The 20,922-nt window shown below is 40.5% G+C and overlaps 1 protein-coding gene across 2 annotated transcripts in view; it reads right to left on the bottom strand.

Annotated features, from left to right (window-relative positions):
• Nucleotides 1-20,922, bottom strand: part of SYNE1 (spectrin repeat containing nuclear envelope protein 1) — a 384,525-nt gene that overhangs the window by 301,576 nt on the left and 62,027 nt on the right. For both annotated transcript variants that reach the window (XM_070417448.1, XM_070417449.1), the window contains exon 3: nt 18,244-18,305. In XM_070417448.1, the coding sequence (XP_070273549.1) occupies nt 18,244-18,305 (62 nt within the window). The remainder of the gene's footprint in view (nt 1-18,243; nt 18,306-20,922) is intronic.

Raw genomic sequence — 20,922 nt, 5'->3', positions numbered from 1 at the left:
TACCATCGTCCCCTTGATCTGCTCCTCCCAAAACCTCTTTGACCAGCTTGCCTGGCATCTAGGCCTCTTTTCCTCCTCTCTCTCTTTTGTTCCTATCTATGGCCAATCACCAAACTCAATCCCAACTTCTCTGGTCTTTAAGAAACTGTGCCTGGATGGGCATAACCCTTCAATCCTTCTGTAAGTGTTCTCTCCTAAACACTGTTGAGCATATGGTAGGCACTCATTGTGTGTTGTAGGCTAACTGAAAGAATGTAATTTTCTCTTAATGGATCTTTAAATGTGATATATATATATATATATATATATATATATATATATATATAGCAAAGAAAAATGGTTTCTGGGTTCTAGGCAATCACAGACTCTCACACAACACAGACCTAGAAGTATCTTGTTTCTGAATTCCTTGGTCACAGTAGGAACTCGTTAAATACTTGTTGAAGGAATGAATGAATGAATTTTTCAGTCTGTGCATGGGAAAGAAGAGTAGATGATTTTATTTGAACACAAATACCTAGAATACCTTTACTTTCCTCTTTTTCTTCTTAGCAAATTCCTGGTCAGTTTTCATCACTCAGTTTATATGTAATCTTTTCCAGTTATTCAACTAGAAGTAACTACTTCTTCTGTCCCAGGTATGCTGTTCAGATGACAAGGATCACATTCTTTTATAGTTAGCTATTACAAACCTGTGTCCCCAGTGACTCAGATCATGAGAAGTTGGATTTATCTTTATATACTTAGTACCGGGCACAGTTCTCAGCACTAGTTGCCAGTAAATATGTGGTTAGTGACTAAAACGCACTCAGCAGGGGTATTTACAAATATCTTTTGGAATCTTAGGGAGGAGATAGGCACAAATAAAATCATAGTGCCAAAATCTCTCTTTTTGTGGGAAATATGAGTTGTTTCTGAAAAATTTCCCACAGTGTCTTCCTACACAAAGTGAGGAGGTGCAGTCTGAGGGCTATCAACACACAAAATAGAGGCAGAGCAGCATCGAACAGACTGTCAAACTACAGCGGGAAGGCTGGGGAGGGTTGGGGGGGGGGCGTTAAGAGATCAACGGAAGGACTTGTATGCATGCATATAAGCATAACCAATGGACACAAGACACTGGGGGGTAGGGGAGGCCGGGGGAAGGTCAAGGGGGAAAAAAAGAAGGAGACATATGTAATAGTCTTTGTAATACCTTAAGCAATAAAACAAAATTTAAAAAAAATCACACAGAAATTAGGGAAAAATATGTCCATTTAAAATAAAAATGCTTATGTCAATTTAATTAGTAATATATAGGTTTTATATTTTAAGCACACTGAATTACAGGATCTAGCATTATGTAATCAATTTTTTATTTAATACATTAACAAGTAAAAGAGGGAGAAAATAAACCTCTGGCCAACCTACTGCAAAGAGTTGCCAAAAAATACACACTAATGAATTATATATATATATATATATATATATATATATATGATTTCAGAAAGGAAGGGAGAGGGAGAAAGAGATAGAAACATCAATGATGAGAGAGAATCATTGATTGTCTGCTTCCGGTACTCCCCCTACTGGGGATCAAGCCTGTAACTGGGCACGTGCCCTGACAGGGAATTGAACTATGACCTCCTGGTTCATAGGTCAACGCTCAATCACCGAGCACATCGGCCCAACTAGCGAATGATCTTTATATTTCTACAAGCACTATCCAATTGCACATAAGTATTGTGTGAAACCAAAACACAAAAAAAACAAAACAAAAACAACTCCTCCATTTATCAAAAATTACATGAGAATATAAAAGTCCTACTAATGACTGAACAAGCTGAACAAGCTTTGCTATCCCTTTTTGCTTAAAGCATTATTTACAACTAGAGGCCCGGTGCACAAAAATTTGTGCACTCAGGGCGGTCCCTCAGCCCCGCCTGTATCCTCTTGCAGTCTGGGACCCCTCGGAGGATGTCCACCTGCTGGCTTAGGCCCACTCCCCGGGGGGATTGGGCCTAAGCTGGCAGTCAGACATCCCTCTGACAGCCCGGGAGCCCTCGGGGGATGTCCACTTGCCAGCAGGCAGCAGGCCTAAACTGCAGTTGGACATCCTTAGCGCTGCTGAGGAGGCAGGGAGGCTCCTACCACCACCGCTGTGGGAGTGCACTGATAACCAGGGGGCAGCTCCTGCATTGAGCATCTGCCCCCTGGTGGTCAGTGTGTGTCATAGTGACCAGTCATTCCCAGTCGTTCTGCTGTTAGGGTAAATTTGCATATTACCATTTATTATATAGGATAGAGGTCTGGTGCATGGGTGGGGGCTGGCTGATTTGCCCTGAAGGGTGTCCTGGATCAGGGTGGGCGTCCCTCGTGAGTGCCTGGCCAGCCTAGGTGAGGGGCTGAGGGCTGTTTGCAGGCTGCCCACAGCCCCTTCAGGGTGGGGGGGGGGGTCCCACTGGGGTGCCTGGACAGCCTGGGTGAGGAGCTGAGGGCCTTTTTCAGGCTGGCCACAGCCGAGGGCTGGAAGCAGGTATCTGGGATTTATTTATCTTCTATAATTGAAACTTTGTAGCCTTGAGCAGAGCTCAGGGCCAGCAGGGCTGGTGGGAAGCTTGGCTTTTCCTATCGCCGGGGACAACCCAAGCCTCCTGCTTGCTCCAGCTCCATGGCCGCCACCATCTTAGTTGGGTTAATTTGTACATCTGCTCCTGATTGGCTCGTGGTCGTGGCTGGTGGGCATGGCTGGTGGGTGTAGCAGAGGTATGGTCAATTTGCATGTTTCTCTTTTATTAGATAACAAATGATCAGTTAGAGGAGATCTGTACTATTGTGGCTGCTCATACTGTTTTGTGTGTGGCAACGTTATATCGTACTTTTTTGTGTGTGCAATGTTATAATAGAAAACCTCCCTGCTAACATGTCTCTCCTGTCACATATGTAAGCACTTATGGCGCCAATCTGATTACTGTGGTAGATTCAGGTCATGGTCCTGGAAGCCAAGAGGGAGATTCAGAAAGGAGGGCAATTTATTAGAGTCTGACTTAATGGAAAATAAAGATAATGTGGTTTTGTTGCTCACCAATTTGCAGTTCTGGGCACTAGATAGAGATCCATAAGGCACTTTTCAAGAGCACAATTATCTTTTTTTTTATTAAGACAAAATTATGAAAAACTTTTTTTGGTAAAGTGTTTGGAAAGATTCTCTTCCTCTTGGCCCTGTCAGTCACATTCAGATACTCTACAGATATTCATGCTGAATCTGAGGTCGTTAGGAGAATGGAACCTCCTGACTGGGTGAGGGAGATGGAGATGAGAGAGAAGGAAAGGAGAAAGAGGTACTTGCCTCTGTGGCTTCCCCTTCTAGAAGCTCTCCTCAAACTAGGCTTACACTCTAGTTCTGGCTCTAAGAGGATTGCCTGGTCTCTAAAAGTCTCTAGCAACTCGGGGAAAATGCGCATGCTCTGTGGCAGACTATACCTTGGTGTTAATTCCTGATTGGAGCTGATGTTACAGCATTTTTCTCTCCTTTTTCTCCTGTCCCTTTATTGTTGCTATGCAGCCCCTTTAATGACATGTAATGAGATTTATTTCCTTTCTCTTAGGACTTAAAAGAGATCAAATGTTTCTCCTTGAACTTTATGAAATATTTGAATATCCAGGTATCTGACATAATTTTTACTACTTCCTGCATTTGGGGAAAATAGTCTTTAACGTGTGTGTGAATAACTTGTGTCACTTTACTAGTTTATAAACACCAATACATATTGAACCCTTCCCCTCATCTATTTTCATATTTTTATTCATCAAAGGACGGCCATGTTTGCCATGCGACATATTGATTTTATGCCCCTAGAAACAATTATATTAATTAGGGGGGAAGGATTAAGAGAATAATTTTTATGAAAAATAAATATCAGACATAGATATTAGCTATTTGGCATAAAATATTTTTTTTAATTCTCACACTTAAAATATTGTATATGAAATAAAATCTGTTGGCACATAAAGTGAATATGGCTACTATTACAGACTACATTTATAAATTCCAATGTTCACTAGATGTTTCTGTGGCTTAGACATTTATACATTCTAATTTAGTAGATGTTTTGATAGGGATGAAAGAGGGAAGAGAAGGAGAAAGAGGAGTAGGAGAGGATGAATAATATATTTTTGAATGCCTCACTGTGCCAAGCACTATGCTGAGGGCTTGTAAAAGTTACTGGTATCTCATTTAATATCCATAACCACCGTGTATGGGAGTATCATCCACTCTTTAAAAGCAAGGAATCAATCTCAGAGAGGTTAAGCCATTGGCCTAGATCACACCCACATAAATGACTAGATTTGAGCTCAGGTTTATTATTCTTTGAGCCACCTTGTTAGGCAGGAAGCTTAGTGTAAAAATGAACATTAAAGTTTTTTTCTGAATAATGCACAAATCTATAAATGTGGTTTTTAAATTTAATATCAATATAAAATAATATTGACTAGTCAGCTTAAATGTCTGCCATTCTACTAGACACATTGTTATATTATTACTGTGACAGGACACGGGTTGGAATCAGCACAGGTGAAAGACCATGGTGCGAAGCTCGGGAGAAACCATGTGCGAGCTTTCAGAGGTGAGTGGCCTGTCCCCTCCCCGTGGAATTGCGCAGGGACGTGCTTAATTTCCCATGCTTCCATACTGACTCCAGCTTCTCCAGCTCCATCTCTTCCCCATCCCTGTTCCCCCCAAAGCAGGTGTTCACCATAAAACACATCATTAAGGTAAACTTATCAAAGAGGAGCAACATGGCCCAAGGCCTCCGGTAGACAAAACACTCTTTTTAGGTGTCATCTTCCAAGTGCTCAGAGGTTAGCTCACAGGAGCAAGTCAAGGCCATTCTTTCAGACATCGCTTTATTTGAAATGTGCAGGCTTTGAGCAACCAGGTCTGCTGAGTTAATTCTTTTCTGCCCAGTCAGCATTTCCCTCCATACACTGATGCACCCAGAATCTTTTTAATAGATCTCACTTCTTGGCATCTAAAATCAATGGAACAGACTGTGGAATCTCAGAGGGAAGGTGAGGGAGGGTGGGTAGGTGGGAAGAGATCAACCAAAGAACTTGTATGCATATATGCGTAACCTATGGACTCAGATAATGGGGTGGTGAAGGCCTGGGGTAGGGGATAGGGATAGGCTAGAAGAGGTCAATGGAGGAGAAAAGGGGACCTATGTAATACTTTTAACAACAAAGATTAAAAAAACTAAAAAAATACATTTCATTCACTTGCAACAAATAAGAACAACTGACATGTGTGTCTATTTTGTGATTACTGAGTAAGCACTGTTCTGAGTGTCATAATTTACATTGCAGTGCCCACCCACTCCCACTTCATGGATTCATACAAGTAACCAAGACTAAATTTATTTTTTATTCATAAGCCTCTGCATTTTTAGGAAAACCTGATTGTATTTGAAGTAAGATGTTTTATAATGTTTTGACCAATGAATATTGGTAAATGAAGAAGGTAAAAAGAGCTTACTATAGAGGAATAATTAAACACATACACACAACATTCTTAGATAGATAGATAGATAGATAGATAGATAAATAGATAGATAGATAGATAGATAGATAGATAGATAGATAGATGATAGATAGGTGATGATAGATAGATAGGAGACATTTTGCATAGACAAGTGTATGCTTATATATCCAAAATTATAAGACTGTTAGCAGACTGAAATATTTTTTATCATTTTTAACTATGTAATAACAGGACAATCATATGCACATCAATTAAGGTGAAAGAAGTTTTGGATGTTAGACTGAAACCAGTAATATAAGAAGAAAGCAAACCTACCTTGAAACATTACTGGCATATCATCACTTTATCATCAGATCTACACATCTGCTAGAATCTTAGAGTCCCTTAGTGACAAATATCACATAGCCATTGAGGAAATTAACAGCATGTAAGATTTAGTCTTTGGCCAAGGAGAAGAGAAAATCACCTATCCCATGACAGGAGCAACCCAGGTCATCATTCATCATTAATACTTTTAGTCTCAGAACAAGTGGGCAGCCTAGATGCTTTGTCCTCTTGGGGAAGAACCTCTCAAAACTTTGTATGTCACAAAAAAATAGCTACAGCATTTTACTCTAAAACACTAAATGCATATCCTAGGGTTTAAAATGCATAATTGCTAGATACCCAGTCACACCAATAAAACTGAAGTGGAAAAGTTTAAAGGAACAGCCGATGGCACAGATAACTCTTTACTCTGGTTGGGACACACCCACCATTGAGCACCCTCAGGCTCGCTGGAAATGCCACAGCCATAGCCTGAGATAGTCCCAGATGGTGGATAAAGCCGTCCTAAGGCAAGGGCTGGTTCTCAAGGTATATTCTGTGCATCTTGAACCCTGTGTACACACAATGGCCCAGCACTCTTAGAGCCACAAACCACTCCCTCTGGTTTATATAAATGTCAAGTAGGAACTACTTCACAGGCTGAGGGACAGTATATGGAAAAAATCCCAACCAGGACCAGTCTAGAATGTTTGCATGCTCTGATGGTTATCTGATGGGTGGGAGCAACAAGGTAAACAACAGGAACAGAGAGAGTGGGAAGGGAAGAGGGGTTGACCAACAGATGTGGAGCAAATTACCTTCCCCAAAGGTTGGCAGAGAGCCCACCACATGAAATGTGCAAAAAAAATGCCAAAGTATACTCAGACCAGATTGGTAAAATCATGATGCTAACCACAGACAGTAGCCAAATAAAAGTAATTCCATATCTAAAAGGGTTTGTGTTTTGTTGTTTTTTTTTGCTTTATTCAGAAAATCAAATTAGATTTTCCTAATATCTCCAGAAACCAGGTGAAGTAATTTAAGAATTTTATGTGTAATCTGTTTTTCTTTCTTTCCCTTTATAAATGCACCATTGTGATTATTTTCCACCTCTAATTGGCAAAAGTGAGAAGATAGTTCCCGTTCTTGTTTCCTATGACAGATAGAGCAATCATTTCCACTTCCTTAATTACTTCATTTAATTCCGAATAAATGTCCTAAAGGCGGTAACTGCCTGCCAGCCCATCTTTAAATCTGCTTGGAAAGCTCTGCTCTTAACAATTTGCACATGAATAAAATTCTTTTCATTTTGTAACAAAGAAACATCTTCCTCAAGTTATTTGTTTGATTCAGTACAAAGTTGGGGTGATTCTTAACTTCTTTTTTCATACCTCAAATCAGATCCATCAACAAATCTGCTGACTTTATTTTCAAAACTCATCCAGTATCCAACCACCGCTCACCACCTCCACTGCTCTGTCTTGGTTCCAGACACTGGTCTCCTGACTGGATGACTTCAACAACCTTCTAATTCACCTCCCTCCTTCTGTCTTGGATCCTTCTCCATCTACCTTCAATAGAGCCACTAATAGTCTTCTCTACCATCCATCTCCCCCCATCCTATATAATCCTATATAATAAAAGCATAGTATGCAAATTGTCCCCTCCACCAGGAGTTCGTCCTGGAGTTTGACCAGGGGGTGGGGCTGGCTGGGGGAAGCGAGGGAGTACACTGCTGGCAGCCACTAGGGACCCTACCAGTGCACAAATTTCATGCACTGGGCCTCTAGTTAGGATATAAGTGCCACAATGAAGGCATTACCTAACTTTTTATGTGTTTATCACTGCTACATTCTCAGTACCTAGAATATTGCTGAGCATCAAAAAGCACCTTAAAATATTTATTGAATGAATGTACAAATAAATAAGATATTTCTAAAAGAAGGAACTTTGATAAATATTATCAAAATGTTTATTAATCTCCATAAGCTTTGTTAGAACTATACTTATGTTATCAATAAATTAATATTCTATTAATAAGTGAATGATTGCTATTTGTTTTGAAATGATAATTTTCCTTCAAAGCCTTTTAGTTTCATATTTGGGAAGAATGAATTTATCAGTCTGTTGAGGATTACCAAGCTACAGTAGCCTTAGAAAAACAACTAAAGAATGGCTTCTGGGGTGAATTATTACATTTCCCTTTTGCTCTTTGCTTCTTTTTCTCCTCATCTTAGTTCATTAATGATTCCACCAAAGTGTATACAGGAAACAGATGGGAGAAAATTCAGTCCTGAAAGTGTTTCATGTTAGCTTTAGGCACTGTTGGTGGAAAGACAATTGAAGAACAAAGCAGCCCCCAAAATGATATTTTATGAATATAATCAAAGTCATATTAGCCTAGGTTACTGAAAAAAAATATAGAAAGTCAGAAGTATTCCTTTTAAAGAAGTGTATGACTGTTACTTGGTTAAAACAAAATGTACTCTTAATAGAACCTAGTATCAGTGGAATTGCGCCCCCCAACCCCCCACAAGCTATGTGAAAGTTTTAACCCCAGTACCTCAGAACGTGATCTTATTGGGAAACAGAATCTTTAGAGACGTAATCAAGTTAAAATGAGGCTGTCAGGACGGGTCTTAATCCACGACTCCTAGTGTCCTGATACAAAGGGGAAATTTGGACACAAACACAGAGAGGCACAGAGGCAGGACTGAGCCAATGCAGCAAACCAAGGAATGTGAAATCATGCAGGCCGCCCGCAGCAGCTGGAAGGGGCAAGGAAGGCTTCTACCCAGAGTCTCAGGGAGCGTGGCTATCTAGCCTCGAGAACTGGAGATAATCAACATCTCATTCTAAGCCACCTAGTATGTGGTACTTGGTTATGGCATCCTTATCAAACTAACACAGAACCTAACTAATCTTTCATGGTGCTTTTATTTTTTTAGTTATAAAAAGTGAAAAATGCTCATATCATGCCTGAGGTCATCCGAAAATTACAGTGTTTCAAGTGCTCAGTGCCTGCCCTTAATAGCCGCAGAGATCTAAGGCAGGCGGATGGAGAAAAGGCTGTTTATTGCATATTGAAAGAGAAGCTCCATTTATAGACACACTAAACAATGGCTATTTGAGACCTATTTTTTTCCCCAGAGGACATTTTGCCAAACTATATATGTATTTCCCAGCCAACTATCATAAAAAATTAATCAAGGGTGTTTAAATACAAATATAACATTCTATTTCATTTGTTAAAATGAGAGAAAATGCAAGAACTGCAAGCACTTGATAAGAGTATAACCAATGTTAATGTCAAGGTTACTTATACTATCTTTTTCTAATTAAAAATCTAACTCATGAAAGTTTTTATGAAAACACATCTTTAATTGCTCTCTTTGGGGGCCAAGATGGCACTATATAATTACAATAGTCTACAGACCTTGCATAAAAATTGGGAATTTCCTAAGATAAAGCACTTTAAACATATGAAAGAACTAACATCTTTGAACTGTCAATTTTAAAAATATTCCAACATAAATGTTTTATTAAAAAATGCGAACTATTCGGTTAGATCTAAAAAGTATGTAACCATTTGGTGGGAATCCTCTCAAATTCAAGTCCACCCCTTTCCTATCTTCCCCTCAACCCCATCCTGAACTTAGGTGTCTCCAGGCCCATTCTTCCTATTCCCACTCTGGCCTCAGAGAAAAGGGAAGTCTCTCCTCTGCTCCAAATCTCCACCTCCACCTCCACCTGTGCTCTTAAAAAAAACAATAGCCCTAGCCAGTTTGGCTCAGTGGACAGAGAGTTGGCCTGCGGACTGAAGGGCCCCGGGTTCAAGGGAATGTACCTTGGTTGCAGGCACATCCCCAGTAGGGAGTGTGCAGGAGGCAGCTGATCGATGTTTCTCTCTCATCGATGTTTCTCACTCTCTATCCCTCTTCCTTCCTCTCTGTAAAAAATCAATAAAATATATTTAAATATATATATATATAATATATATACACACTAGAGGCCTGGTGCACAAAATTTGTGCATGGGGGAGGGGGGTCCCTCAGCCCGGCCTGCACCCTCTCACAATTCAGGATCCCTCGGGGGATGTCCAACTGCCAGTTTAGGTCCAATCCCTCTGGACATCTCTCTTGTAATCCGGGATCGCTGGCTCCTAGCCACTTACCAGCCTGCCTACCTGACCACCCTTAACCTATCTGCCTGCCTGCCTCATTGCCCCTAACCGCCTCTGCCTCAGGCCCCGCTGCTGCGGCTTCACCCGGAAGGATGTTCAGAATGACGTCCGAAAGATCGTTGGGCTGTCCGGTCTAATTAACATATTATGCTTTTAATATATATATACAATATATATATAATATATATAATTATATATTATATATATATATAATATATATAATATATATATATATATATATAATTTCAGAGAGGAAAGGAGAGGGAGAGATAGAAACATCACTGATTAGAGAGAATCATTGATCAGCTGCCTCCTGCACACTCCCTATTGGGGATTGAGCCCGCAATCTGGGCCTATGCCCTTGACCGAAATCAAACACGGGACCTTTCAGTCCACAGGCCGAAGCTCTATCCACTGAACAACACCAGCTAGGGCTCCACCTGTGCTCTTGATTTCTCTCCCACTCTGCCTCCTTGGGAGCCTTGTGTCTTCAACATAACTTTATTTTCCTTCATTCCAGCCTCTCTCTCTTAATGACTGATCTTGGTCTGTTTCTCTGTTGTTATTCCACTCCTGGAACCTACGTTTTCAAATATTCCGGAATATCTTCCATTTCCTTTACTGCCCCACACTTGTTCTCACATCTCAACTTTTGAAAACATTGGTACCCAATCCCGGCCATTTCTCAGGCTCCAGCTTAAATGTTTCTTCCTGTGAAAGCCTGTTCGATGCCCTCCTTCAGATGACCTGGGTGGTTGGTTGTGTCTGCCATGTGCTCCCTGACACCCTACACTTCCCCTCTCATGGACTTTTCCACCCACTCTTCACTGTGATTGTCTCTTCTGCAGACTGTCAGTTCCACCATGGCATGGGCTACCCTGCCTTTGTTTACCACTGTATCCAGGATGCCTTGCACAAAATAGGTGCTTGAAAAGTATCTGCTGCATGAAGAGCTAAATAAACAAATGACTCCTGGGAGTGTAACACAGTGGTTAGTGCCCAAGCTGAGGAGTCCTGGCATTGGGTTTTTCTCACACTTGTTATGTGACCTTAAGATTATTAATTAACTCTAAACTTCAACTTCATAATTTATAAAATGGTGGAAACAATACTTATATTTGATTATTGCCATGAGGATTAAATAAAATAAAAGATAAAATTGATAAAGTGCAGTAAATGGAACATGGTAAGAGTTAATAAATGGCAGCCCTGAGGTTCAGAAACATTTTTATCAATGACTGATGACAAGCTGGAGCTGAATGAGGACCTCCCTTTGAAAAACCATTACTCAAGATCAACATTGGGCTAATTAAAAAACAACACTACACCTTCTTTTATTGACAGAGCAAACAGAACAGAAAGATTCAGGTTTCTTTTCTCTCTCTCTCTCTTTTGGTTAATCCTCACCGGAGGATATTTTCCCCGTTATTTTTAAAGAGAGTGGAAGGAAGTGAGAGGCAGAGAGAGAGAGAGAGAGAGAGAGAGAGAGAATCATTGATGTGAGTGAGACACATTGATCGGTTGCCTCCTGCAGGTGCCCCCAAAGGACTGAGGACAAAGGACTGAGGATTGAACCTGCAGCCCTTCGGCGCACAGCCATCACTGAGACGCAGTGGCCAGGGCTCAGGTTTCTTATTGAAAAAGAAGAAAATTATAGGGTTCTTGTCTAAATATGAAGCCCTTTCCTGAAAGGAATTGTAAGGTATGTAAAATAAATACAACCCTTTAAATTTTGTTATTACTACTCTATATGAACAATTTGTGATTTGCAATGTTTTGTACAATTGCAGAATCACAGGGATTTCTATTTGAAAACAAAGCAAACCCCCAAAAATGAATGGATAATTGTATCCACAAGGTTGAATAATCTACATGTGTACTAAAAATGGCACAAAAACACAGAAAGTTCTTGTTTTTCTTCCTACTTTTATAAGATTTTTGTTTTCAGCAAAGCATGTTTTTGCAAACAGATTGCTCTCTTATTTCCACCCTATCTTCATACTGCTGCCATAATATTTAGAGAGAGTTGTTGCAATAGAATAAAATGTCATTAGTAAAAGAGTTAATCATTTTAATTAGAAATAGTTTGTTAGTTAGCAACTGAGAAAGCAGAGAAGAACAAAAATGAGAATTTCCCATAAAACCCTCCCAATTTCATCAATTGGTCAATTTCCAAAGAAGATTTTGAGAAAAAGGGTAAAAACTTTCTAAATGAGCCTTTTAAATTGCCCTTTAAAATAAAAGTATATTTGCATTGTGTGCCCACCACCCATAGCAATATACTAGTACAGATGATGTATCATAGAAATGTACACTTGTAACCCATATAATATTATTAATCATTGTCACCCCAATAAATTTAATTTTTTTAAAAAATTAAAGAAAATTTTAAAAAGTATTTTAGCCTTAGATGGTTTTGCTCAGTGGATGGAGCATCAGCTTGTGGACTGCAGTTCCTGGGCTCAATTCCAGTCAAGGGCACATATCTCAGTTGCAGGCTGGATCCCCTGCCCAGGTCAGGGTATGTGCGGGAGGCAACCAACCAATTGATGTGTCTCCCTCACATTTATGTTTCTCTCTCTCTGTCTTTCCCCCTCCCTTCTGCTCTCTCTAAAAATCTATGGGAAAATATCCTCGGATGAGGATTAACAAAAAAAGTATTTTAGTTTGCTTAAACTTTTTAAAGAAAGTATTGTAACAGCAAGACATGATCACACAAGTTAGGATGAAATGGTTTATCATTCTAGATTAAATCCACAAAAATTCCCAGGACTGTTATGCTAAAGCTCTCAGACAACAGAGACTCTACAAAAGACTTACAACCTGCATTCTGGAAAAGAGTTGAAACTCTCATGCGTTTTCTTTCCTGCCAATATAGCACTTTTCTCTTTTCTTATTCTTAGAGATAAAATAACTTGTGTTACATAGCTTGAGTAATAGGTGATTTAGAACTAATATCTTGAGTACCAGCAGAAAAGTATTTTTGAGATGGGTCATTTTCTGACCTTTATTGGTAGATGCCAACAGAAAATTGTAGGAGAAAAATACCACAATCAAGGAATAAAGTGCATTTTAACTCTTTTAAGTGGTTTGGTTATGAGATTATCTGAAATAATTCCAAAGCACAGAACTAGGTACAACAGGCGTTCATTATCACACAAGGAAGCATTTGCTATGAAAGAGGAGAGAAAGTCATTACTATCTCATCCCAGGACCAAGTACTTGTCTCTATCTTATAGGCTTGGGGGAAATTCTCATGAGCTTCAGACCAGCCTGCCATGTACTGAATGTGTGCCCCTGGAATCCAAATGCGGAAGCCTCTGCCCCACCCCCACCCCCCACTGTGGGAGTGTTTGGAAGAGGGGTCTTTGGAAAGTAACCAGGTGTAGAAGAGGTTGCGGAGTGATGCCCCATGATGGGATTAGTGTCTTTATAAAAATAGGCAGAGATTACCCATCTGTGAGTGAGTGAGAGGCAGAGCAGCCTCAAACAGACTGTCAAACTACAGCGGGAAGGCCGGGGAGGGGTGGGGATGGAGGGTGGTAAGAGATCAACTGAAGGACTTGTATGCATGCATATAAGCATAACCAATGGACACAAGACACTGGGGGGCATGGGAGGCTGGGGGAAGGTCAAGGGGGAAGAAAAGGAGACATATGCACTACCCTTTGTAATACCTTAAGCAATAAAACAAAATTAAAAATAAATAAATTAATTAATTAATTAATTTAAAAAATAGAGAGACCAGAGTTCCTTTCCCCTCCCTCCCTCCCTAAGTTCCCTCTCTCCCTCCCTCTCTCTTTTCCTCCCTCATCCCTCCCTCCTTCTCTCTCCCTCCCTCCTTCCTTCCCTCCCTTCCTCCCCACTCTGTCCCTCCTTCCTTCTCTCTCCCTCCCTCCCTCCTTCTCTCTTTCTCTTCACCACTTGAGGACACAGCCAGGAAGAGGACTCTCATCAGGAACCAGGAAGCAAATCAGTTGGCTCCTTGACTCTGGACTTGCAGCCTCCCAAACTGAGAAATGAATGCTCGCTGTTTACGTGCCCCAGCCTATGGCATTCTGTGACAGCAGCCCCAGCAGATTAATGTTGGTTAAGTATTTACTGGACAAAATAAACAAGCACACAGGCTACACACCAAACCAGACGCAATCTGACCCCACAAATTACAGGGCACCAGATCCTTTCAAAGGGGACAGCGGTCACGGCTCCATCCTGGGGGCAGGTGGCTCTTGGTTGTAGGACCTTCCACTGGCCTTGGTTATTTAATAAGCAAACAGAAGGAGGAAACATTGGCTTCAAGAACCTCCGGAGGATAAGGGAAGACCTTGACACAGGGCTGGTCTGCTCTGTGGGTGAAAACCTGTTGTCAGGGGAGATAACTGTGTGTTGCCGATAGGTGACCAAGAGCCAAGGACCAAACATTTGAGAAGCTGTTTTCATATGCTTCTGTGGAGCCTACTGACTAAACGCATGAGTGTGTGTGTGTGTGTGTGTGTGTGTGCGCATGAGCACATGTATATGCTTGCTGTCATGCCCGCAAAGTGCTAGAGTGATGGGACCAAGCACATTCTAGCATCACAGAATTGCTTTGGGACCAAGTCTCCTCACAGGGACAACAGGAAAAGTGACACGATGCCCTGGTCTAGACACTGAATCAAAGACATGAAATTGACCTTGTTTCTGTTGCAGGAGAGAGATTGTCATTCTCAGGAGTAAGCGAGCACACCGCAGGGGGAAGGCCTATGTGTGCTTCCCTTTTAATTTGGGTGCGTATGGAAGTGTGACCTCCATGAGACTATGAAGCCTAGAAGCACATGTGCTTTTAGAAGTACAGGTTACAGGTAGGAATAGCAATGAGAATGAGGATAAAAATGGGGATGGAGAGATGGAGATAGAGACAGAAGGTTGAGTAGTCTTGTGATGGAGGAGGAGAGAGCCTGGGAGAGTTAGAGATGGACAGGCATGGGACAGAGATGGGTGGGAGAATGAGAAATAAATGGGGCTATAAATAGAAACTCAGGGATGAAGGTGGGCAAAATCTGGGGAAGAGAGAAAGGGATAACTAGGGGGTCATGTGATCAGCTGCTGGCACAGATGAAGACATAAAGCTCAACTCTATAGCTGTCCTAAAACTGTCAACAGCCAAGGAAGGGTAATGGGGTCAAATTTGATCTTTGCAATGTTTTTGCAATATAAGTGCATCAGGAAAGGAAAGTGTTCTCCAATGAATTTGTGGGTTTGGCTATGTTTGACACGATACCACAGCATCAGTATAAGTAAGTTCAGGATAACAAGTATAAGTATCCTTGTTCTGCTTCCATTTTCAATTTTCCAGGTAATTCAGGAAAGAAAAAGTCAGTAGTGCAGAGGAGAGAAAAAAAAAAGAACAAAAACATTCAATCATATTAGGGTTATAATGGAGCAGCTGTGGAGGTTTTCATAATTTTCTTATTCTTTCAAAATAATACAATAGATGCAAAAATGTGCAAAGTAGGAAAAACCACGCAGACTTTAGATTCATGTCTGGATTAAAATCTCAGCAGCACCAATTTATGGAGATGAAGGCTGTAAAGTAGCCTGTGTGAAGTACTTAGCACAGTGCCAGAAATGCATCGTTCCTTTTCTCCCCAGAAATGCATTTACTATCATAAAAAAAAACAAGAGACGATATAGACTCTTTGCTGTTGTTTTATCAAACATCTCTGTATGGTACTCAGCACTGTGCTTAGAGCTATTGGGACTTATAAAGAAATTCCAAGAATTAGCACATGCCTTAGTGATTTACTGGGAGGCTGAGATAGGGAACAGTACCAGATAATCTAAGGCATGCTGAACCTCACCTACCCTGCAGGTTCTGGACTAGGGCATAGATTTCAGATTCTTTGGCACCAGAGGCAGGAAACCCAGGGAAAGGGGGGGATGGCCCTGGGAGAGGGTGCAGGGAAACTGCTAACATCCTCCGAGCATTTGCTAGGGGACAGGCGTGCTGTCTCGCATGCGGTCAGAGATGCTTCACAAATGAAAGAGGCTTGAACTCCACAGTAAAGGGAGGGCTTAGATATTTAGGTGGGAAATGGTAGGGGCAAGGTCACAGAGCAGGGCTGGAAGAGACCAGAAAAAACAACACACATCGGTAAAGCCTATTGCAATAGCCAGTTACCACATCACTATGTAAAGCAACTTGAAGCAGTGATAAAACAGCAATTACAAAACAGACTTGAAAATAAACTCTTGGAAGATAATGGCTCCACAAAGGCCCTTCACATACTGTATGGCATGGCATCTATTCAGACTTCCCCTTCTTTTTAAGGATTCGGTGCATAATAGATGAGTGTGTCCCAAGAATTTTACTTTGAAAACTTTCACAGAGGTATTCAACCTTATTTAAACAAAATTAAAAATTAATTATAAATTATATTCGCCAATCAGATTAGAAAACACTGTAGCTTTAAAGTCCGTTACTAGTGTAAGGAAATGGGCATTCACATAAGCTCTTGGTATATATTATAAAATTATAAACGTATATGCCTATTGACTAGCCACCCACTTCTAGAAATTTATTCTAAGAAAAATCACACAAGTGATCAAAAATATAGGCTCAAAGACTTTCAGTGTAGGGTTCTGTATAATACCAACTAGAAGCCACGTAAATGACCATTAATAGGCTACTGAGTACTTTATGATTTATAACTTATATATTTATAATAAAATTACTCATCCATTAATGTAGCTCTGTGACTATTGACATGGAAAGATGTGCCGCATGAAACAGAGGCATACAGATCACGATCCTATAAAACCACTTTTGTGAAATCGTGTGTCCCTGTGTAGAAAAGTGGCAATTAATATGTTAGGGATGGTTCTATCAGGATTGTAAGATTTGAGGTGATTTTTACTTTCTTACACTTGTAAGAGGTGTATTGTTAATATTATTTACAATTAGCATGTAATCTTCTAACAATATGAAAAACAATAACTCTATTTTCATTTAAGAAAGAAGTAACCTTCCCAATGGATGTTAATTCTGTGGTGTAAGTGATCGCTGTCGGCACCGGCCAGAACCTGAGAAAATGAGAGGCATTTACTGCGTTCCTAGGGTAGAAGCTGGGTGCACCCCTTGACCAGAGAATTCCCTCTCACCACGTGGCTTTTGGAAAGGGATTGTAGGAGAGATCATCCAGTTCATCCTGTGCTTAGACACGTTGTTCTTGTCTTCAATCTTGGCTGGACTGCGAGCTTTTCAAGGCCTGGGAAAGTGTCTTACTAATTTTTTTCTGTCACCAAAGCCTCTTAGAGACACCACAGTAAGCAGTTAATTTGTACAGTTGGGCTGAAATACATTGCCGTGTTTTGTTTGCTTCTGAACCATAAAAGAGACTTTGGGGAAATCTCCTACCAAAAACTGCTCCTAGGGTTCTGCCTTGAACACTGTAGGCACAGCTCTCAGCCAAAGGATCCTGTCACTCAAGTCAGACAATTGTCCCATTGTCTGCATTTATTTTCACAAATGCAATGATTTTTTTGTTTGTATATTTTTCATCAGCAAGATAAGAGATTAATCTATAATAATAAAAGCATAATATGCTAATCAGACCAGACGGCCAAACGACCTTCCGGATGAAGCTGGGGCTGTGAGGACTGAGGCAAGCTGCAGCTGCGAGGGCCGAGCCCCTTGCATGAATTTCGTGCGTTGGGCCTCTAGTTTTATTATAATATAGCTGTATTGGAGTTTGTACAAATACAGTCACTGAATCAACCTAATGTCAGTGTCAATAATCTCGGAATGATTAGCCCTCTTAGTGTCCTCCCACCATGGTTACTTCCTATCAAAGCACTAGAGACACTATTATGACCTCCTCGTATAGAATTCTTTGCTTGGGACAGACCACTCTTTGCTGCTTTCTGTTCCAAATTGAAACAAACACAGAAAAGAAAATCCAGCACCAATTCTTTTCATATGGCACACATCCTAGGACAGGAGTAATAACTGGATGAATATTTCAAGATTCCTTGAATTGACATGGATAGCTGCTCTTGGCTCTAGGCATCCTTTCATTTCTCCCAGAGCAACGTGAGCTAGTGCTGCACGTAGGCAACAGTTAAACTGATGGGGTTGACAATATCACTGATTGGTAATTTCGACCATAGCAAAAGCAGCATGACTTTATACTGTATATTTAATGATTTATTGGCTCAAACTAGGTAAACACAGAACTCTGGTAGTTTCCTTTACCTTGGCCAGATGAGAGTTGATCCATTTTGTGAAAGTTCGTTTTTGTACTATCTCTTGCTCATCTAGAAGGAAAAAAGACTTAATTAGATAACACAGTATGACCTGAAGTTATATCATGAAAAAAACTCATAGTTACACAACTCTGGAAGTAATCATAATATTATTTTACATTTTAATTCATTTTACCAATTATTGCTTAAAAGAAGAGTCACTATAATTTCAAGTATATGAATCAATTAGGCTATTCCTTTAAGGATTATCAGCAAGTGCTTTAAATTTTATAATATGTTAGTCCTATGTTTACCTTCATTCACTTATTGAAAGTTCGCTGAACAATTAGACCTCAAGAAAGCTGTTTGTAAAAAGTTCACTGAGACCAACAACAGTGTCTAAAAAATATACATTATGAATAATAACACTACTTTATAATGCTGTTGATGAGGAACTGACATAACTATCATGACATCAGTTTTAAAGTTCTCCTTGTGTATTTAAAGAAACATTATTTAAATGTATTTAATACTAATCCTAAGAATTTTTATAATTTCAGCTTTTCAGAAAAACATGATGTGGTCTTACCAACTGTTTGTTTATATATATATATATATATATATATATATATATATATATATATGCTTAATATTTCTACTAAAATTATAAAAACTGTGATTCATGTAGACATTTTTCTGAACATGTATGTTAGTTCTAAGTACAGTAAAGTTTGATTATATCCTACAAGTAAACTCAGTTCTCTAGTGCTAAGAATCACAGAACTAATTTTATTATTGGAACCTAAGATTCACCTAATTCTTAGGCCAGTCACCTTGGCTGGCCTAAGAATTCTTGGCTCTCTACTCTCATCCCTGCAACCAGTGATAAGGAATTGCTGTTGATTTTACTCCTGAATATATCATCTCCACCAATATCAGCTTAGTTAAGACACCATCAACAAATCTGGATGCCTATTCATTGCACTATTAGAATCTATGTTCTAACGTAGATGGCAGGGATCATGCCTGACCTCTGACCATCACTGTCTTATTTACCACTGCAGAGTAGATGCTTCATAGAAATGCATGGAGGAATGCTAAGGATTTTCTGGAGACTAAAAAGCAGGCCTTGCCCTAAGCAACTGGTCATACCATGGAAGAGACAGTTATGTAAACCAAAGCCCAAAGCAATGTGCCAGCTATTGCAATGGAGGAACATAGAAAGTGCTAAGGGGATATAAATACAGAAACAAGTAATTCTCCTGTAAAGTAAGAGAAAAGGCTAGAAGGCCCAGAGAAGCTAAAAACGAGGTGCCATTTTATTGAATATCAGCAGAGACGTGGACATTTTCTGGTAGAGAACTTTAAAGAAGTTCTGTAGTAAAAAAAAAAAAAGCAGTCTTTTAAAAGCACGATGGGTTTTGATTGGATTATAAGTGAAGAAGGTTTAAGAAGGGATTGAAGGTGAGCCTAGAAAATAGCCAAGAACCAGGTTAGTAAAACCTTTGACTAACATGCCAAGGAGTTAGGTCTCTATCGTAGAGTCAATGGGGAAATCATCAGTGGTTTTGGACAAAGCCATGGTCATTTCATGCCTGAGACACACAAATACATATTCTGATGGTAGTGTAGAGGTTTAGTTGAAGGGAGAGGGGGGTGGGAGAATATTCAGGGACATACTACCAGGACCCATGTTAAAGGTGACGGATTGTGTTCTAGGGCAGCACCAATAGGGTTGGGATGCATCAGACGGCTGCAAGGGAACCTATCAGAAGCAGACTCAAAGGAAGCAGAGGGACAGGAGCTACCGGCGCTTTCTATATTTCTGTTTCGGTCAACTGAACAGTGATGCCACTAACCAAGAAAAGAAAAATAGAATAACAGGCTCGAGAGGGAAGATTATGAGAATTCAAGCCCATTGCAAAATGCATATGAAATGTCTGGTTGAGATGACAGCTTCAGCACCGAGGAGACGTGGCATCTGAGAAGCTAGAATTTGAGGTGGGTATTTGCCAGGGCTGACCAGCAGCCCCTGAGGGATGGATGAATGGATTACTCTGACACAACGTTTGCTGTGAAAGAGAGACTAAGGGACGGCCTGGCCAAAGGACCAGGCAGCCTCCATTGCCTGCCTCCTTAGCCTTTTATTGCAGTTTTTATCTTTAGGTACAATCAGTAGGGTGAGTAACCTTGGGAGGACTCCTGTGTTTACATTGTCCTCTAGGCAAGGGCATCTGGGGATTAAGCACAAGGATTCCAGTAAACACCCAGGGGTCTGCTCGTGCACAGACTTGTTTGGAAAGATCAAGGAATAATGAGAGTCGCTGCCTTCGACACTCCCCTAAGTCTCCCCTAAGTCGAATTCCAATAAACAGGACAGGCAGCCTTCCACACACTTCCCTTTTATCAGAATTCCCTCTTTACAAACTTTCCAACCAAGTCTCATGCTTCCCAACAGGTATTCTCACATAGGAACTGGTAATAGGCTCTGATTTAAGGACAGGTGTTGATGCAGGTGAGAATACTGGACAGATGCAGCTCACTCTCCCTCTCCTATAACTTGAATCTTGATTCCTTCCCAAAAGCCAGTCTGGGTGCAGTGTGTGTGGGGGGAGGAGGGGCTCTAGCTATGGAAGTTCTCTAGGTGTTTCACCCTTGAGGCTTTCATCACTGGTTCTGCTTCCAAAGC

This window comes from Myotis yumanensis, unplaced genomic scaffold (genome assembly GCF_028538775.1).
Source record: "Myotis yumanensis isolate MYYU_CA2020_CCGP unplaced genomic scaffold, mMyoYum1.0.hap1 SCAF_6, whole genome shotgun sequence".
In the NCBI taxonomy this organism is placed as follows: Eukaryota; Metazoa; Chordata; class Mammalia; order Chiroptera; family Vespertilionidae; genus Myotis; species Myotis yumanensis.
Note: the sequence above shows the minus strand (reverse complement) of the source record. Positions and strands in the feature narration are given on the sequence as shown.